This window comes from Lipotes vexillifer, unplaced genomic scaffold, assembly GCF_000442215.2.
Source record: "Lipotes vexillifer unplaced genomic scaffold, Lipotes_vexillifer_v1.1 scaffold71, whole genome shotgun sequence".
In the NCBI taxonomy this organism is placed as follows: domain Eukaryota; kingdom Metazoa; phylum Chordata; class Mammalia; order Artiodactyla; family Lipotidae; genus Lipotes; species Lipotes vexillifer.
Genome location: NW_006793703.1, coordinates 4,821,471 through 4,838,798, shown reverse-complemented (window position 1 = coordinate 4,838,798; position 17,328 = coordinate 4,821,471). Strand labels below are relative to the sequence as shown.

The 17,328-nt window shown below is 46.6% G+C and overlaps 1 protein-coding gene across 1 annotated transcript in view; it reads left to right on the top strand.

Annotated features, from left to right (window-relative positions):
• The window catches only part of ATP6V0A4 (ATPase H+ transporting V0 subunit a4), a 51,317-nt gene that overhangs the window by 25,970 nt on the left and 8,019 nt on the right, over positions 1 to 17,328 (top strand). The window contains exons 13-18 of the mRNA XM_007466600.1: positions 287 to 444; positions 3,932 to 4,025; positions 7,396 to 7,514; positions 9,530 to 9,746; positions 12,094 to 12,195; positions 16,510 to 16,638. Coding sequence (XP_007466662.1) covers positions 287 to 444; positions 3,932 to 4,025; positions 7,396 to 7,514; positions 9,530 to 9,746; positions 12,094 to 12,195; positions 16,510 to 16,638 — 819 coding nt within the window. The remainder of the gene's footprint in view (positions 1 to 286; positions 445 to 3,931; positions 4,026 to 7,395; positions 7,515 to 9,529; positions 9,747 to 12,093; positions 12,196 to 16,509; positions 16,639 to 17,328) is intronic.

The following is a 17,328-nucleotide window of genomic DNA, read 5'->3' as shown; positions in this document are numbered from 1 at the left end:
TTTCTAACCAAAGCTGAATTAAAGAATACGAAGCTTTTAGTGCTTTGTTTCCACAGTAACAGCTCCACTCTAGGACTTTTCTGTAGGAGCTCAGGAAAATCAGGATGTGTGTGCCCTGTCTGTCTGGATCACTTTGATGCCTGCCTGGTCACATGGCCCCTCTGTGTGGGATGCCCGTGTGCCTTGCAGTGGCTGTCCCAGTGGTGCTGGAGGCATCCTGTAACGCACGTCCCCGGGGTCTGGTTCAGAGCCCACTGACAATCGTCCTCTGTCTCCCTGGGGCCAGATTTGGGACACCTTCTTCCGTGGACGATACCTCCTCCTCCTCCTGGGCATCTTCTCCATCTACACGGGCTTGATTTACAACGACTGCTTTTCCAAGTCTTTCAACATCTTCGGCTCTTCTTGGAGCGTCCAACCCATGTTCAGAAATGGCACATGGAAGTAAGTTGGGACAAAGCCGGGTCACTCAGTGGCCATCCAGGTGGCCTCAGTGACAGTTCTCGCGGCCGGGGGATTCTGCGCCTGGCTCTGCTCAGAGGTGTGCCCACCACGTCACCAAATAATTTGGTTTCATCTACTGAGTGTGAGACCTTGCACCGCTTCCTCAGTAACTGCGCTGGTAACTGTAACGCGTGGAAAGAGTTTGTAAAACTTCAGCTGAATTAAGTAGGTATCCTGGAGTGCGTCCCACGTGCCAGGCACTGTGGCGAAAACAACGGTGGGGCAGGTGTAAACTGGGCATCCGAGTAGCAGTCGTGGAAGTGAGGCTTCCGGGAGAAGGAGGTGGTGTTTGAAACATACCTTGCTTGGCAGGGAATCGGGGATAGAGTGAAATTATGCAGCCACATACTTAGGACAGAAGGCTTCGCCTTAAGAAAGGCTGATGCAGGTTTGAACTGTATACACGTGATTGGTTTCCCATGTTCAAAGCCCCGGACTCACCAGAAGGGCATTTTTGTTTTGACGGCTCAGAGCAGCTTGATTGAATGTTGAAAGCAAAGGGGGAGACGGTTAGTTTTGCGCTGCTGTACTTGTTCCCTGTACCTGTGGGGGACGGGGTGAGGAACGCAGAGGGTAGGATGTGCAGGCTGGTGAGAAGTTTGGGCCGCAGGAAGGAGACCTGGAAGCTCTCTGCGTCCCCACCCACCACACCTTCCGCAGGCGTCCCCAGTTATTATGCAGTGTGTCAGACACACAGTCATCAGGATGGAGACAGCGCTTCGGAATGGAGACTTTTATGGGGAGGGAGAAAGATTTTTGAGTTTGAGGGGTGGGTCGGTGTGATGAATTGGGGGAGAATAGGGAGGGCAGTGGAGGGGCAGAGGGGCTTCGAGGGAGAATGCTGACTCCCTTGGGATCTTTGGGGCACCTTCGGCTGCCTGCATCACACACTCGAGACAACCACAGTGGGTTCCGGGTTGCTTTGCGAGGCCTAAAAGCCCCAGGTGATGTTCCCTCACGTCTGCCCACTCATTGAGGTTTCTCTGTCTCTTTCTGGAACGTCCAGTGGGAAGTGTGACAGGAGAGCACCGCGAGAGAGGGGAGGCGGAGATGTGTAACTGCAACCTTGCTTCCATCTTTTCTCTCTCAAGCATGGTAGGACTTTCTGTTTAAGGCCCGTCAGGGGTCTTATCTGCTCACCAAAATCTGCACCACCCATCGTAAGAGTGGGGAGAGAATACACCTTCCGTCTCCTCCGAGGATTTCTCAGGAAAGATTCAACGCGGGCTTCCTTTCGACGTGAATGTTCCTAAGTGCATTTGGGGGCTTGGTGCTGACTGAAGGCCCAGGGGGGCTCAGGGGCTATCGTAGTATAGGTGGGTGTGTGACAGAGGCTCCGTGCCTCTCCTTTTAGTCCCTTTGCTGGGTCCAAGTGCCCTGTAGTAGAGGACAGGAATGCTGAACAATAAATAAGTAAATAAAAATGAAAAAGAAAACATTTTGCAGGACTACAGTTGCAGATGGCGATGGCTATGCGGTTTTGTTTGTTTTTCCTTTGCAATTAGTACCCTGAAGAGATGCCTCGAAGAAGAAAACTTTCATAACATTCGGAGAGAAATTGCTGAGCTCTGCCGTTCAGCTTTAAACTCATAAGCACAGTGATGGATCCCGAAACATGTGTTATATCAGCATAACTTCAGCAAACCATTTACACAAAATTTCATTTGCCCTGGAGTGTGACTGCGAAAAGGCCGAGTCAACTGGCTTTTGCTGTCACTCTGCAAACGTGGGTTGGAATATTGTTCTTTTGTGTGCATGTAAGTTACCCTGGCCCCAGTTCCAGGCTGTGGAGGCCAAGCCTAGTCGGAGAGACCCCAAGCTCAGCCCCACGGCCAAGCATGGATGGTATGAAGCAGACCCTCTTCAGCAGGGAGGCGAAAGGAAATCGTAGGCATCCATCAGAGCGGCAAAGGGCAGAGCGGGCTGATTTTGTCACTGGCCACAAGCTAGGTCTTGGGCCTGCTTTCCCTGACAGTGGGCTAGAGACACTGTCACACCATCCTTCAGCCACAGACAATAAGAATCGTGTGTGTTGTCACCAAAATTGGGTTGATTGCCTCAGTGAGGGAGACGGTGCCCTCTGGGGATGGTGGGCATCTCAGTAAGAGGGTGTTAGAAGGGCTTGGAGGATTTGGCCTCTGGGAGGATAAGAGGAATGGTGGTCATTTTTGTGGTTTGGACAATGTCCTTATTTTGAACTGTCCATATTTTGATATCAGATATGATCGTGGAATGGTCTTGTTTTTATCTTGGTCCATCATGGTCACGCGGTGGCCTCGTCTGATGTTGTTGGCTTAGCTGTGGGTGCCAGGCCAGTTCCCTATTTTTTCTTTGTTGACACACAAACACATCTCTGATCATTAGATCCAACCATTTGCACTGAGGCGTGCTGTTAGGACCGGGGTCTAGGTCTGAGATGGCCGGTCAGGGCCAGCTGTTTACACTGTCACTGAGGGCCTAGTCAGCATAATCAGGCTTCCTAATTTCCCCCGTGCTACCTAATACCCACCACACCCCAGCTGCAGGAGGGAGGGAGTGTATTTCTAGGCAGCCTGTCCACGTTGCCAGCATTCTGTTCTTCATCCTTTCAAATACTCATCCTTGGGCCCCTCCATAGATGTGTGCTCTTAAAAAAAGAAAAATTAAGGGCTTCCCTGGCGCAGTGGTTGAGAGTCCGCCTGCCAATGCAGGGGACGCGTGTTTGTGCCCCGGTCCGGGAAGATCCCACATGCCGCAGAGCGGCTGGGCCCGTGAGCCATGGCCGCTGAGCCTGCGCGTCCGGAGCCTGTGCTCCGCAACGGGAGAGGCCACAACAGTGAGAGGCCCGCGTACCGCGAAAAAAAAGAAAAATTAAGCCCTAATGTTCTCAACGCCTTCAGGTTTGTACAGATGGTAAGAAATTCCTGCCCATTGACATTTGTGCTTCTGGGTGAGAATGGGACACAGATTTAAAGGCAGTTAATGGACCACAGCTTTCAGGGGCTGAGCTTCCCAGAGGTCAGGGGCCATGTGTGAAAGCCAGTTCACTCCTCCAGGATCAGTTCTCGTGCTCCCAGGGGAGATTTCCCAGCCTGGTCCCAGGGCTGGGTTTTATCTCCTCTATACTCCTGTTAGCCTTGCCCCCTGCCTCTTTTCTGATGTAGTGTAACTTTTTCTTTAACCCAGTCAGGCTGGGAGCCCTTTGGAAACTCAGACTGTGACCTCCTTGGGGGCCAGATGGTAATTTCTGTAGCTCAGTACCTAGGGTGATACTCAGCACGTAGTAGGTATTCAATACCCATTTGTGGAATAATTGAACCAGTTGGTGAGTCGCACCAACAGTTAGGCTTTGATTGGCTTGCAAGTGGATGACTGATGGTGCTATAGTATTTTTCCTACCTCTAGTTGATCATTGGTTTTGTTTTGTTTTTCCTTTCTCCCTCTGTAGTGCACAAGTAATGGAAACAAATCCATATTTACAGCTGGACCCAGCCGTTCCGGGAGTGTACTCTGGAAATCCATACCCTTTTGGGATTGACCCGGTAATAATGTCTTCTGAGATTAAATATTTATTATGTAAAATGTCTTGCTGAGGAGATCTCTGTGTGGAGGGGACGAAAGTGCCAGAACTTGTCAAATCCACCAACTTGTACTGAGATAGAATAGCATGTCCTGGAGGTTTTTGTGACACACTGCAATGGATTCAAGTAAATGTCCTACCTGCACCCTTTACCCAGCCCCTGGGTCATTTTCCATGCAATTTCCCAAGCATCTGCCTCTTTCTTCTCAGTTATACCCCTGGTGGTTGACAGTTGCTTCTCTAAAGGCCCTTGGTTGCTTGGAAAGTATGCATATTAGATAAGCAATTTAGCATCCTAACCAAGTTCCCAACTTTGGCGTTTTCTTGCAGTGATTACCATCTCTCTTTTTCCTAGAAAAGTGTGGATTTGCTTTTATATTTGCTTTATTTTATTGCATAGAATTATACAAATTTTTAAAAATGTGTTAACTTTAATGGTTTGTTATATCTGCCTCAATTGGATTTGAGCCAAACAAACAAAGGTGCTTCCTCGCCCAGCCTGCAGGTACGAAGAGATGTCAAGAAGACACATCCCTATTTGGGTAAAACCCCTCACGCGATGGCTTAGCACCATTTTGCCACCAGGTGGCGGCCTTGTGCCCCAAATGAGCACAAGTGTCTGGAGCTGAACTTGGCAGATGGGGTTCATAAAAGTTTCCTCTACTCTCATTTTGCTGGAAGAGAACCTGAGACCGCAGTTTTACTTGCTGACAGTTGAGAGTAATAGCACTGGCCCTAAAATTGGTTCTCTGGTCTCTCCTATCTTGTGGGTCATCTTCTCTTCAGTTTTCCTGTTCCTCCCACTTGCTGCCCACCTCCTGTCCCTTATAAAAGCAGCGAGCATCACCCAGGATTGGTTTATACTTGCCACCCAGGGGCACTTGCATTCAAAGTTTTATCAAAAGAGGCGAAGTCCTTGAAGTCCTGTTTGTAAGCTGCAAAGTGCTAAAAATAAATGCAAGTTGTTATTTTTGTAGACTGGAAGGCTTTATCTTCAGTCCAAGGAATTTCATGATTAGCGAACAGGCAGTGGAGGAGTATTAGAGGGGAGTGATTTTTAGGGTCTGGTTGACCTTCCTTTCCTTTGAATCTCATGGCTCCTACTGTCCTGTCTCTTCTCTTCACAGCCCCCATCTAATGCATCAGCAAATCCTGTCTACCCAGTTTTGCTCCTCATGGACAAAGGGAGGGTAGCAAATTTCACGATTCAGAATTGAGTGGTCCAGTCTTTACTCTGTGTGCAATTTTGTCATCTGCCCACTAGTTAGAAAAGAAAAGAAAAATGTGAGGGTGAAAGGGAAGGTGATGTGTTGAAAATAATTAATTTTTTCCTAGTAACATTTAGATTTTTAAAGACTTTTGGTCTTTTTAAACATTATAAAATAATAATATATGTGATTAAAAACCCATATAATACAAAAATTATTAAAAAATAAAAAGATAAAGCAGAAACTAACACACCATTGTAAAGCAATTATACTCTAATAAAGATGTTAAAAAAATTTTTAAAAATAAAAAGAAAGGGTTGCCTTTCTTACCTTTCCTCTTCCTGCAATCTAATTGCCCAGAGATAATCTCTTTAATGGAACATTTTAGCACTTATATATATTAATGAAGGGTTTGATTTTTACATAATGTAAATTTCTACAGCTGCATTTATTAACTGTTGAGCATCTATTTGTGAATCAGATCGCAAAATATTCGGGCATCAGAGCTGAGGGGGCTTTCTAAAGGCGTCTGTAAATATTTTATAATAAATGAACATTACACAATGGTTACAAGCCCATGGTTTAGAATCAGATAGGCTGTGTTTAAATCTTGGCTTTTCTATTTACTTACTATGTGATTTTGAGCAAATTATCATCTCTGGGTCTGTGTTTCCTCATCTGTAAAATAGGTATAATAATAGCCCTCATAGAATTGCTCAGAAGAGTAAATGAATTTTATAGGTAAAACACCCAGAAGAGTCTGGTGCATAAACCGAGTAAATGCTCCATTTGCTGTTGTATTATTTCTCCTTGGGTGTGTAAGTAACTTAGTCTCTCTGAGATTTTGATAAATGCCCTTATCTGTAAAATGGGTATACTTATAACTATCTCATAGAGTTTTTGTTAGAATTAAATGAGATAAATACACTTAAAGAGCTTAGTATGTACCTGGTACTTAACCGTGAACGTTTTTTAGTTTTTCCAAGCTGGGTCTAAGGTGTTCTGGTAAGCCTGCCCTTACCGTGTTGAGTGATTCTGTGGAGACTGGCCAACCAGGAGGGCAAAGGGAAAAAGCAGAGGGTGGAGGGCAAGCCTGGTGCAGCTTCAGTGCCAGGGCAGATGGGGAGGGTAGTGGAGGTGCCTCTGGCGTCAAAGCACCTCTTATAGGAGTCCCTTTCCCCATCTTCCCAGCAGCCCCCTCAGTGATTGTTCAGCTGGCAGCCGCTCAGGACATTGTCGAGACAGAATCAGTGAGAGGTGGTTCCTGCATGGGGGAGGGGAAGGTAACTGTGCACCGAGGCTGCACTAGGTGGATGTCGACCCCTTAGCAGAAGCAGAGGAGTTTGGAGGAGGAAATAGCTTAGGAGGAAAGAAAAGAAGACCCTGTGGCTTTGTTAGTTCTGAGGAGCAAACCCTCCAGATGCCTGAAGTTCCAGAGGGGTCAGAGGTAGGAGCAAGGACTTGACTCATTCGCACGGGGGTGGGTGTTGGAGATTTCTGCGGGGAAAAAGAGCGTTAGGGACTGGGACCATTAACCAGGGTGAGACCACGACAGCCCCCAGCCGCTGAGTGCTTTGTTCTGTGTGCCCGTCTGGTGTGGGCAGGACAGGTACACGCGTCCCTCTCTGTGCCAATAAATGTTGGCTATAGGAGTGGCTTCTTGAGAAGGGTCTGGGAAAACGCTTTGTAATGTAAAGTGCTATAGAAACTCAGAGTAAAAGGGGGTATTATTAAGAGGGGATCGGCTAAGTTCATGGGCCAGAGATCTACACCATTAATGTGGGAACCCAGGCAAGTTTGAGAGCTCTCCATAATGCTTCAGAATGTCTTTTCATTTAGAACAGGGGAAAACTCATGTCGTTTTTTTTTTTTTTTCTTCCAGTTACTTGATGTTTTACTAATGGTGCTATTGGTTCCAACACATTTGTCATGAGGGTTGCATTTATAAGGGGTTTGGTCCTTTTCTTTTTTTCTGAGCCTAAAATGCACGTGCTGAACTGGACAGAAATTTGAAAATGTGGTTCCCAGAGTGACTTTTTCAGGGGAAATCGAGCTCTAGCCCCTGACTCTGGGAGAACTTCTAGACTCTGGTCTCATGTCTTTCTTGTCACGTTTCCCTTCCAGGTTTGGAACTTGGCTTCAAACAAGCTAACATTCTTGAACTCCTATAAGATGAAGATGTCAGTTATCCTGGGAATTGTCCAGATGGTTTTTGGTGTCATTCTCAGCCTTTTCAATCACATGTAAGTTTCACAATGAACTTTCTGCCTGTTGGTCTGACCATGTCAGGGATGAGCAGTGGCAGAGCCCCCAGTTTGCTCCTGTGTCCCTCCGTGCAAGTTTCCTTCCTATGGGGACTGCTTTCCCCGGTCTCTTGGCTTGAGTTCAGTCAGGCTGGTTTGCCAGAAATGACACCTCTGTTTCTCCTGAGCTGAGTGCACCTTTCACCTCAGAAATATTTGAGGGTTCAGAAAGAGACTGCAAGGCCACAGTGCTATGTGTCCTCCCAGCCTGCAGGGCCTCTGTTGGTGCTAGATCTAGGCTTAACTCCCACCAGTGGGCAAATGGGGACATAAGTGCCCTCAAATTCTGAATTCCATTTGGTATAATTTCTACCTGCTGGCAGCAGCCTCTCTCTCATTTCTTTGACTGTTAACGTTCTCCCATCTCTTCTCCCTGTTAAGATTGATCTATAGAAAGCTTCTCAAACTTGCATATTTGTGCTAAAGTTGTAAATGTTTGAAAACAGCCTCAAATATGCCTATTTAGAGATACTTTTGTGGACATGGCAGCTTGTAGGTATCGCTGAAACCCACCTGCCAGGAGGTCAGCACAGTGCCAAAGAAATGGTACAGAGTTTAGAGTCAGAAAGTTGACTGATGGTTCTAACTCTTTATAGCTGTGTGATCATAGATGCGTAGCTTAACGTCTCTGAGATCGTTTTCTGCTGTAGAATGGGAATAGAGGAGTCAGAATGGGTTGGTTATTGTGCAGTAACAACTCCCAAATCACCGTGGTTTATGACCGTGATGCATGTCATCGTGGGCCACCGGGGGCACTGCTCATCTCATCCTCACACTGGGACCAGAGCTGATGGGCTGCCACCACCTGGAAGCTGCCAGTTGCTGTGACAGGAGAGTGTGGTCAGTTACACACTGACTCTTAACGTTCCACCTGGAGTGACACATGCCACATCCATTCCCATTTCATTGAACAGAGCCAGTCACATGGTGACCTCCAATCAGAAAACCAATAGATGTACGATTCTACTTAAAAAATAAGAACTATTTAGTGAGTAAACGAATGACAGCGCCTTGGTACTACTGCCTGCCTGAAAGTGCTGTGAGAGTTAAATGAGAGATAAAACCAGGAAGTGCTTTTTGGACTATCATTGACATCGTGTGTCAGGCTGGCTTCAACTATCTCTAGTAATCCTGCTTTATCATGGGATCTCCATTTTTCCCTCCAATAACTCTTACAATTAACAAAGGGTCTGGGGCCCTTTTCTGACATTTTAACTGGGTGTCCCCCAACTTAGTCTTGTGGGACTCTCTCTATGTCTTAGAGCAGAAGTTGGCAAACTTTCTCTGTAAAGGGCCAGATAGTAAATGTTTTAGGCTTTGCAGGCCAGATGGTCTGTGTCAGAGCTACTCACTTCTGGTGTTGCAGTGTGAATGCTGCCACAGACTATATGTAAACAAACGAGTGTGAGTGTGTTCCAACAGAACTTTATTTATGAAAACTGAAATTTGAATTTCCTATAATTTTCACGTGTCATCAAATATTCTTTTGATTCCCCCCCCCCAAACATTTAATGATGTAAAAACCATTTTTAACTTGTAAGCTGTACACAACTAGGTGATGGGCTCAGTTTGGCCTGTGGGCCATTGTTGACTGACCCCTGTGCTAGGGCATCCTTAGGGGAAAAGCTGCCAAGCCATGCATCTATATCCTTGTACCATTAACTGTGTTGATACGAATTAGGTCTGCATGGGAAGCTGTGGCCAGATCATCAGTTGTCTCTGTGAGCCTGCCCTCTGCCTCAGACTTCATCTTCTAGATCCTGGTTCTCTCTGAACCTTTTGTGCAAAAGCACCTTTCTTTCTCATCTTCTGCAGCCATGCATGATTTTGCCGCTTGCCTGGGGAGTGGATGCAGGGTTCAAAGAAATGAACATTTGGTGATTTGGAGAGAATAGTGAGTTGTTGGTATTCCTTCAATGTTCTGTCTTGTATGTGTGTATGTTTCCCACCTTCAGATTCTTCAGGAACACTCTCAACATCATTCTGCAGTTCATCCCCGAGATGATTTTTATCCTGTGTCTTTTTGGATACCTGGTTTTCATGATCATTTTCAAATGGTGCTCCTTCGACGTCTCTGTGTCCCGGCGAGCCCCGAGCATCCTCATCCACTTCATCAACATGTTCCTGTTTAACTATAATGACCCCTCGAATGCACCCCTATACAAACACCAGGTATTTATGGGGCTTTTTTCTTCTTTTACGCACTTGATTATGTTAAATCTCTCTCCTACTCTTGGGTATTGCAGAGAGTAATTATTTGCAAGACTGAGCCATCTCAGCACTGCCACATCAGCACCCGATGTGTTAGGTTCTTCAAATTCAGAAGGTCTTATTGGATGAATGTCTGGGTGCTGAGGGCAGTGCTGTGGTGTGGCTCCAGCTGTTCCTATCTGGGTAATACATGGGAGGGATTATTGCTGTGGGGTTGAAAATTAGCTTGTACGTTGTCTGCGAAGAAAGAAAAAAAATAATCCTTCAGATTGATTGGCTTGAAACTGTAAATGCTCTAAATAGCACCTTAAAAATGAATAGTCTTTTATTATAAAAGTAAACTCTAGTTAAGGTTCACAAGAAAGAAAATTGAAATAGAGTCAAGAAGAAGAATCCCTCTGTTCACATGGGGAGTGAGTTTCTGGAAAACTGGACCAAACTCATGCTGTCCTATGAGCTTCCATGGCTAATTGGAGATGCTTTCTTTCGTTTTTTCTTTGGGCTCTTCTTCTATGGATGATACCTTCCAACAGTTGGATGTTATTGCCATTCTGACTTCTGTTTCTTTCAGCCTCATTATCAACTTAATATTTTATTTTAAAAAAGTATAAATGGGGGCTTACCTGGTGGCGCAGTGGTTGAGAGTCCGCCTGCCGATGCAAGGGACACGGGTTCGTGCCCCGGTCCAGGAAGATCCCACGTGCCGCGGAGCGGCTGGGCCCGTGAGCCATGGCCGCTGAGCCTGTGCGTCCGGAGCCTGTGCTCCGCAACGGGAGAGGCCACAACAGTGAGAGGCCCGCGTAACGCAAAAAAAACACCATGTGCCTGCACCCTAGGAGGACTTATTCACAATTTGTAATTGTTATTTTGAAATAAATCAGGGGGCTTCCCTGGTGCACAGTGGTTAAGAATCCACCTGCCAATGCAGGGGACATAGGTCTTCTCCCTGGTCTGGGAAGATCCCACATGCCGTGGAGCAACTAAGCCCGTGCATCACAACTACTGAGCCTGCGCTCTAGAGCCTGCGAGCCACAACTACTGAGCCCGCGTGCCACAACTACTGAAGCCTGTGCGCCACAACTACTGAGCCTGTGCTCTAGAGCCCGTGTGCCACAACTACTGAAGCCCGCACGTGTAGAGCTCGTGCTCCGCAACAAGAGAAGCCACTGCAATGAGAAGCCCGCGCACCGCAACGAAGAGTAGCCCCCGCTCACCACGACTAGAGAATGCCCGCGGCCAGTAACGAAGACCCAACTCAGCCAAGAATAAAATAAAAGAAAATAAGAGTGGAGGAGGGTAGGAGATGGAGAAGATAAAATGTTTCCACTGTTATCGGGGTAAATCTTGTTACAATTGGGATGATAATAAATTGTCTCACTGGGAGCTTGGCCAGAACAGTTAAAGAAATGTGAGGGCTCAAGAAGCGCTTTCCCTTTCACTCTGAGCGCCCCATTTCTACACCTTTTCAATGGCTCTGATGCAGCCTTCCCAGGAGTCCTGGTTCTTCAGACCATAGCAGCTCTGGGTCAGTCCTCAAACCCAGTGACTCGGGAGGGTAGGAAAAGGAGTTGGGGGTGAGGATGTGAAAGGAAATATGTGACAGGATGATAAAATGGGATGACGCCTGGGCTTCAGCGAGGCATGAAGACCGTAGACGCCTCACTCCAAAGTGAATTGTGACAGAGAGAGAGACAGCAAAAGAGAGTTCAGCCCAGGCGTCCCAGGACCCGTTAGGTGACTCACCCCCAATGAGTCTGTGCGAGTAGGGGACGATTTTTTTTGAAAAAGAGAGCACGAGGGCTTAGTAGTACTGGAAATACAAGGTTACTGATGGAGACAGTAGGTTTGTGACTTAAAGTGACCCAAGGACTTTTGGTCACTCCAGAGTGACCAGCACAGTGCCAGGCCAGCGCTTTGTCCAGGGCCAGGGCTGATTGTCCCCACGGAACAGAGTCAAGGGGACCAGGGACAAATAAAGTTGCCCTTATGATGTGGCTCATGAGCTCTTCTGTCCAATGACAGGCTCCACATGGTGCGGGTGTATGATAAGGGACCACTTGGAGAGTAAGGAATAAAGACAGGGAGACTCCAGTGTCCACCACGAGTGGACACCCCATACCACCGGACTGACAGTTCTCTCCCTGCACTGGGAATAGCCCAAGACGGGAGGGTGAATGGGTCCATTGAAATGCTGTAATCACTCCCAATAAAGTGCAGCTGAAATGATACATATTTACCATTTGTATCATATGAAATGTGCTGTGCAATCACCTTGAAATGATAGGATCTTACGGTTTTGGTCTTACAGCAAGAAGTCCAAAGCTTCTTTGTTATTATGGCTTTGATTTCTGTGCCGTGGATGCTTCTGATTAAGCCGTTTATTCTTAGAGCCAGTCATCAGAAATCCCAGGTAAGCACCATCCACTTCCATTCACTCACTGTGGGTAGGAATGTGGGTTCCCTGCAAATGTAAGTTGGGGTTTAGAGAGAACACTGCATTTACCAGGGCCTGAAGGACCTGGTGAGGTGAGGAACTGGCCTATCCCAGGTATGCTTCCTACTGTAGAGCTCATCTTTTCCTTGGGGCTTTCTTGATTCCAGCATAATGGTCACATTTAAATCTTGCATGCTGCAAACCGTGCTTGGGGTGTGTGTGCTGAGTCAAGTAGTAGGTAATGACTTTTAAGGCTCTGAATGTGCTGTTTTATTAGTTGAAAATCAGAGTCTTTTACTGTAGTTTTAGTGTGTTAATGAGTATTGAAAGTTGTTTTCTTCAGGATTCTAAAGTTGTGGGGAAAAAAATAAAGTTGTGGGCTTTTACTGTATTATGTTACAGATGGTGAGAGGGAACTAGGGGAGGAAACTCGTTTAAATAAGTCCATTCTTGTTTTTCTGATTTTCACCCTATTGTCAAACACCAGTTTCAACCCACTTCCTCCTTTTGTCTATACTTCTCCTGAGCCTCAGATTTACTCAGGGGGTGACGAAGTGTTTACTGTCAGCCTAAGTCAAATAGGATTTGGGAAGATTAGCCTTCCAGGGACCATTAGAGTCTAGAAATGACACACAGGCACTGCTTGAGATGATCGGTCTCTGCTTCCCTCTGTTAGTGTAAAAGATTAAGTGGGCTGTGCTGAGATCACGTATGTTTTAAGTGGTTGGAAATATTTTCAGATAAACCTTTTTTTCTAAACTCTGACGTGGTTGATGGTAGATTCGGGGACCTAGGTGGGTCCAGGCTGGAGTTCAGGAGGTTCGTCTCTAGGTGGCGCTCTCTTTCTAAATCACCTGCCTCTCCCACTATTTCCTGCCAGCCTCGACCAGATCCAAAACCTGTCTGAAATATAATTTATGTGGGCTATAAATACACAGGAAGGCAAACCAAAGAATACTTGTTTCTTGTTTGGTTAATAGGTGAGAGACCAAGATGGTAAGGAGAGTTGAGGTGGACCATTGTCCAAATAGGTGAACTGGTGTTTCAAAGGAAGGTGGCAAATACCTTTCTGCAGAAACAGATGCAACTGTCTTTCTTAGAAACTCAACCTGTCCGTAAGTCGAGGACTAGGTTACTGCTGGCTCGCCTGAGTCCCAGGACTCTCAAACCATAGCTTGTATTATTCTTTGCTCCACAAAAGCTGTTTAAATAGTGGCTGAGCCCAGAGTGACGGATTTCTCCCTTTTCCCCATGGATGACTTGTACGACAGGGAAGGAAGCAGAGGTGCTTTTGTAGTCTGCCATCTTGGGCGATACCTCCTAGGCTGACTCAGGGGAACAGGGGCTCCCAAAGACTGCTTGGAGGCCTGCCTCCTTGGCCCCTGGGATGTGTAGCTGTCGACTGACTCCTTAGGCTGCTGATTAGATGGTCCTTTTTCATGTTAGAAACATTTCCTTCCACCTCCATCCAAGAGATGATTCCATAATGGAATTATTTGGCCTCCTCTCAAGTGAAACCTTAAAGCGGCCCAGTACATAGAGATTATAAACAGACTTGTTCTGATGGGCCTTGGGGGAAATGAGCAGAGGTCCCATCTCCTCAGGCTCCTCTGTAACCCTGTAGCCCTGGGTCCCTGCAGGACATGGTTTGGAAACCCCTTCACTAGAGAGGGCCACCTGTGATGTGGCCCGTTTGGCACGCACCCTGTAGGCAGCCAGTGAGCGCACACCTCCTCCCCAGAACTACTCATGCCAGCCCCCTGGACCGCCTGGACCACCCACATTCCGCTTCCTCTTCTGACTTGCTGCCGCGGACCCGGGTCTCCTATCACTCCGTATCCCAGGTCACAGTGAAGTAACTTTGCATTTCTATTTAAAATCTTTACATTTACATGCGTGTTTTCTATGCTAAAATTCATTGAGGTATAACCTACATACATCAAAGTGCACAAATGATAAGGGCACAGATCAGTGAAGTGCCATCACACGAACACCTCCGTGTGACCAGCGGTCAGATGGAGACGCGGACACCGTCAGACCCTGAAGCCCCTGTGTGCTTCCTTCCGGTCACTGTCACCCCAAGGTCAACCACTATCCTGACGTCTAACACCATAGGTTAGTCTTCCCTGCGCTTGAACTTTCTGTACGTGGAACCATACACCACGCCTTCGTTTGGATCTGGCTTCCTTCATCCAGTGTTAAGTTTGAGAGATTGTGTGTGTGCGTGTGTGTGATAGCTATGTATTCCCTTGCATGAATATACCACAATTTGGTTATCCATTCGTATATTGATAGTTATTTGGCTTTTTTCCAGTGTTGTTAGTAATTACAAATAGTGCTGCTGTGAACCTCCTTGTGTCTGTCTTTGTGCACATGTGTTTTACGTGTTTTTAGACAGTTGCAAGTAACTGATTTAAAATTGATTACTCTTTTATTTCAGACGGCATCCAGCTCAAACATTGTGCGATGTTTAGTTAGGGGGATTGCAGAGTATGCTTTGAATGGGAAGGAGAGCCAGTAAGACCCACAAAGTCCCAGTGTCACGATTCTACACAGTTGTTTATGCTCATTTGAACCAATTTCAGGATATGACCAGAAAAGGCTAGCATTTTAAGATGGAAATGGAGAAACTGTCTTCTGTTTCTTCTTTGGCATTTTCTTCCTTAAGTTGATGGGGAGAGAAAGTAGGATTTCAAGAAGACAAAGTAATGTTAACTTGAGCCCCATTCCTCACCATGGGGCAAGGAACCGTGGGCCAAGGGGAAAGGCTTACCCAGAGCCCCCTCTTGGTACCCAGCACCCTGGAATTCCTGTCCAGATGGACACAAGCCCACTTCCAGGGCATAAAAAGGGCCAACCACAGCACTGGCCTGGGTACCACTGACCTTGGTGTGGCCAAGAGGCAGCAGCACTCCCAAGGAGGGAGTGTGGGTGGAACGTAGACATTTGGGTGGGAGTGTCCACGCATGTGCACACGAGGCCACGGCCCTTGTGCTGTGAGATGAAATCACAGGTGAGAAGGGAAGGGTCACACGCCGGGGTGCAGGGCCAGCTCTCCCATGCTGCCATGTCCTGGTGTGGGATGCTGAATTTGAACCTGGCCTTCCAAGTTCTTGTGAGAATTTATTTATTAAGACAGAGGCCAGAACATATTTTATTTAGGAGTTTGTTGGCTTGATTTGTAACTTTTAAATATTTAAACATATGGCATGTGGGCTTTCATTTGTACCTTTGCCCAAAGATCTGCAAATATCAGGTTCAGACCTGCTGAAGAAAGAATGGTAAAGATACCTTAATGCCTAATTTGCAATACGCCACCCGTGAAATTATTCTAGGAAAAACTCTGGATGTGGGACATTAAATTTCAGTGACTTGAAAAACATATTTTCTTCAGACTCGAGGAGAAAACCAGGCCAAATTGAATGGTGACTACACCTAGATTTTTTTTCCCTGAATTTTTTTCTTAGCTATTTTCATAAAGTGATGTTTTTATTTTAAAAAGTATATTTGTGTTGGAAAAGGCATTGTCTAGTCCGTTTGGGCTGCTGTAACAAAATACCACACACTGGGTGGCTAAAACAATAGAAATTTATTGCTCACAGTTCTGAAGGCTAGAAGTCCAAGATCAAGGTGTCAGCATCATCACCTTCTGGTGAGGCCCCTTTCCTGGTTCACTGCTGACATCTCTCTGTGTCTTCACCTGATGGGAGGAGCTCGGGAGCTCTCTGAAGCCTCTTTTATAAGGCACTAATCCCATTCACGAGGGCTCCACCCTCATGACCTAAGTGCCTTCCAAAGGCTCCACTTTCTAATACTTTCATCTTTGGGGGTTAGGATTTTAACATGAATTTTGTGGGGGGACACAAACATTCAGACCATAGCAGTCGTTAATCTCTCCTAATTTTGCTTGTAGAAATCTGGCTGTTTGGGTCACACGTTGGTAAACGACGATTGGTTTACTGTAAAGAGTGTGATTAATTTGGCACATTCTGGAACACAGTGGAGAAAAGCACATGCCCTGGAATTAGACTGCCTGGGTTTGAATCCTGGCTCTGCCACTAACTAGCCTTACCAGCTGTGCAGTCCTGGGCTCATTTCTTAACCTTTCTGTTACTTAAGTTTACTTCTCTGTAAAATGGGGTGATAATTGTGCTTACATAAAATGATTGAATAGAAGGTTTAGAACAGTATCTGGGACATAGCTAATATTTAATGAGAGCCTTTATTTTATATAGAAGTTTTGTCATTCGAAGGGTGAATTTGACACTGCATTTTCTTATTTGCTGAAAGCTACAGGCCTCCAGGATCCAAGAAGATGCCACCGAGGACATTGAAGGTGACAACTCCAATCCTTCCGTGAGCCCTGGTCACAGGGCTTCTGCAGGTGCCCATGGGGCTCAGGATGACCACGATGAAGAGGTATTTGGGGGAGTTCCCTGGTGGCCTAGTGGTTAGGATTTGGTGCTGTCACTCCCGTGGCCCAGGTTTGACCCCTGGTTGTGGAACTGAGGTCCCACGAGCTGCATGGCCAAAAAAATAATTGCTTATCTAAAGAAGAGGGAAGAGGTATTTGGGACTTGACACCCTATGAAGACTTCCAGTCTGTACAGATTCTAGAAGGCAGGTCTAGTCAGGGATGGTGCTCACGTATTTAACAGCCAGTAGCATGTGGGCACCAGCCAATCAGAACGGACTTAGGCAGTAGAGCTGGGAGGGTTGGGAGGACACTGCTGGTGGCAACCCTGTCATCACTGAGTCATGGGAAGTTGGGGAGGTCCCAGGAAAGGGGGGGCACTTACGCTTGCAGCTACTTACCAACCAATCAGGGAGCATTTTAAATAATTTCGCCCAGGTGCTGCTCTATCTCTGAGTACGAGGTGAATATCAGCCTCACGTTTAGTGACATAGGAGGTCCTAAATGTTAGTGAGGTCTCCTTGGCTCAGAACTGTGCCCCTGGGAGTCTGCTAAATTTATGATGATCTTTCCCATCAGTGACCCTCACTCATGAGAGCAGAGGCCAAGTCTGGTCCCTTATACTGAAGCAAGAAGTGGGTTATTGGGCTTCCCTGGTGGCGCAGTGGTTGAGAGTCCGCCTGCCGATGCGAGGG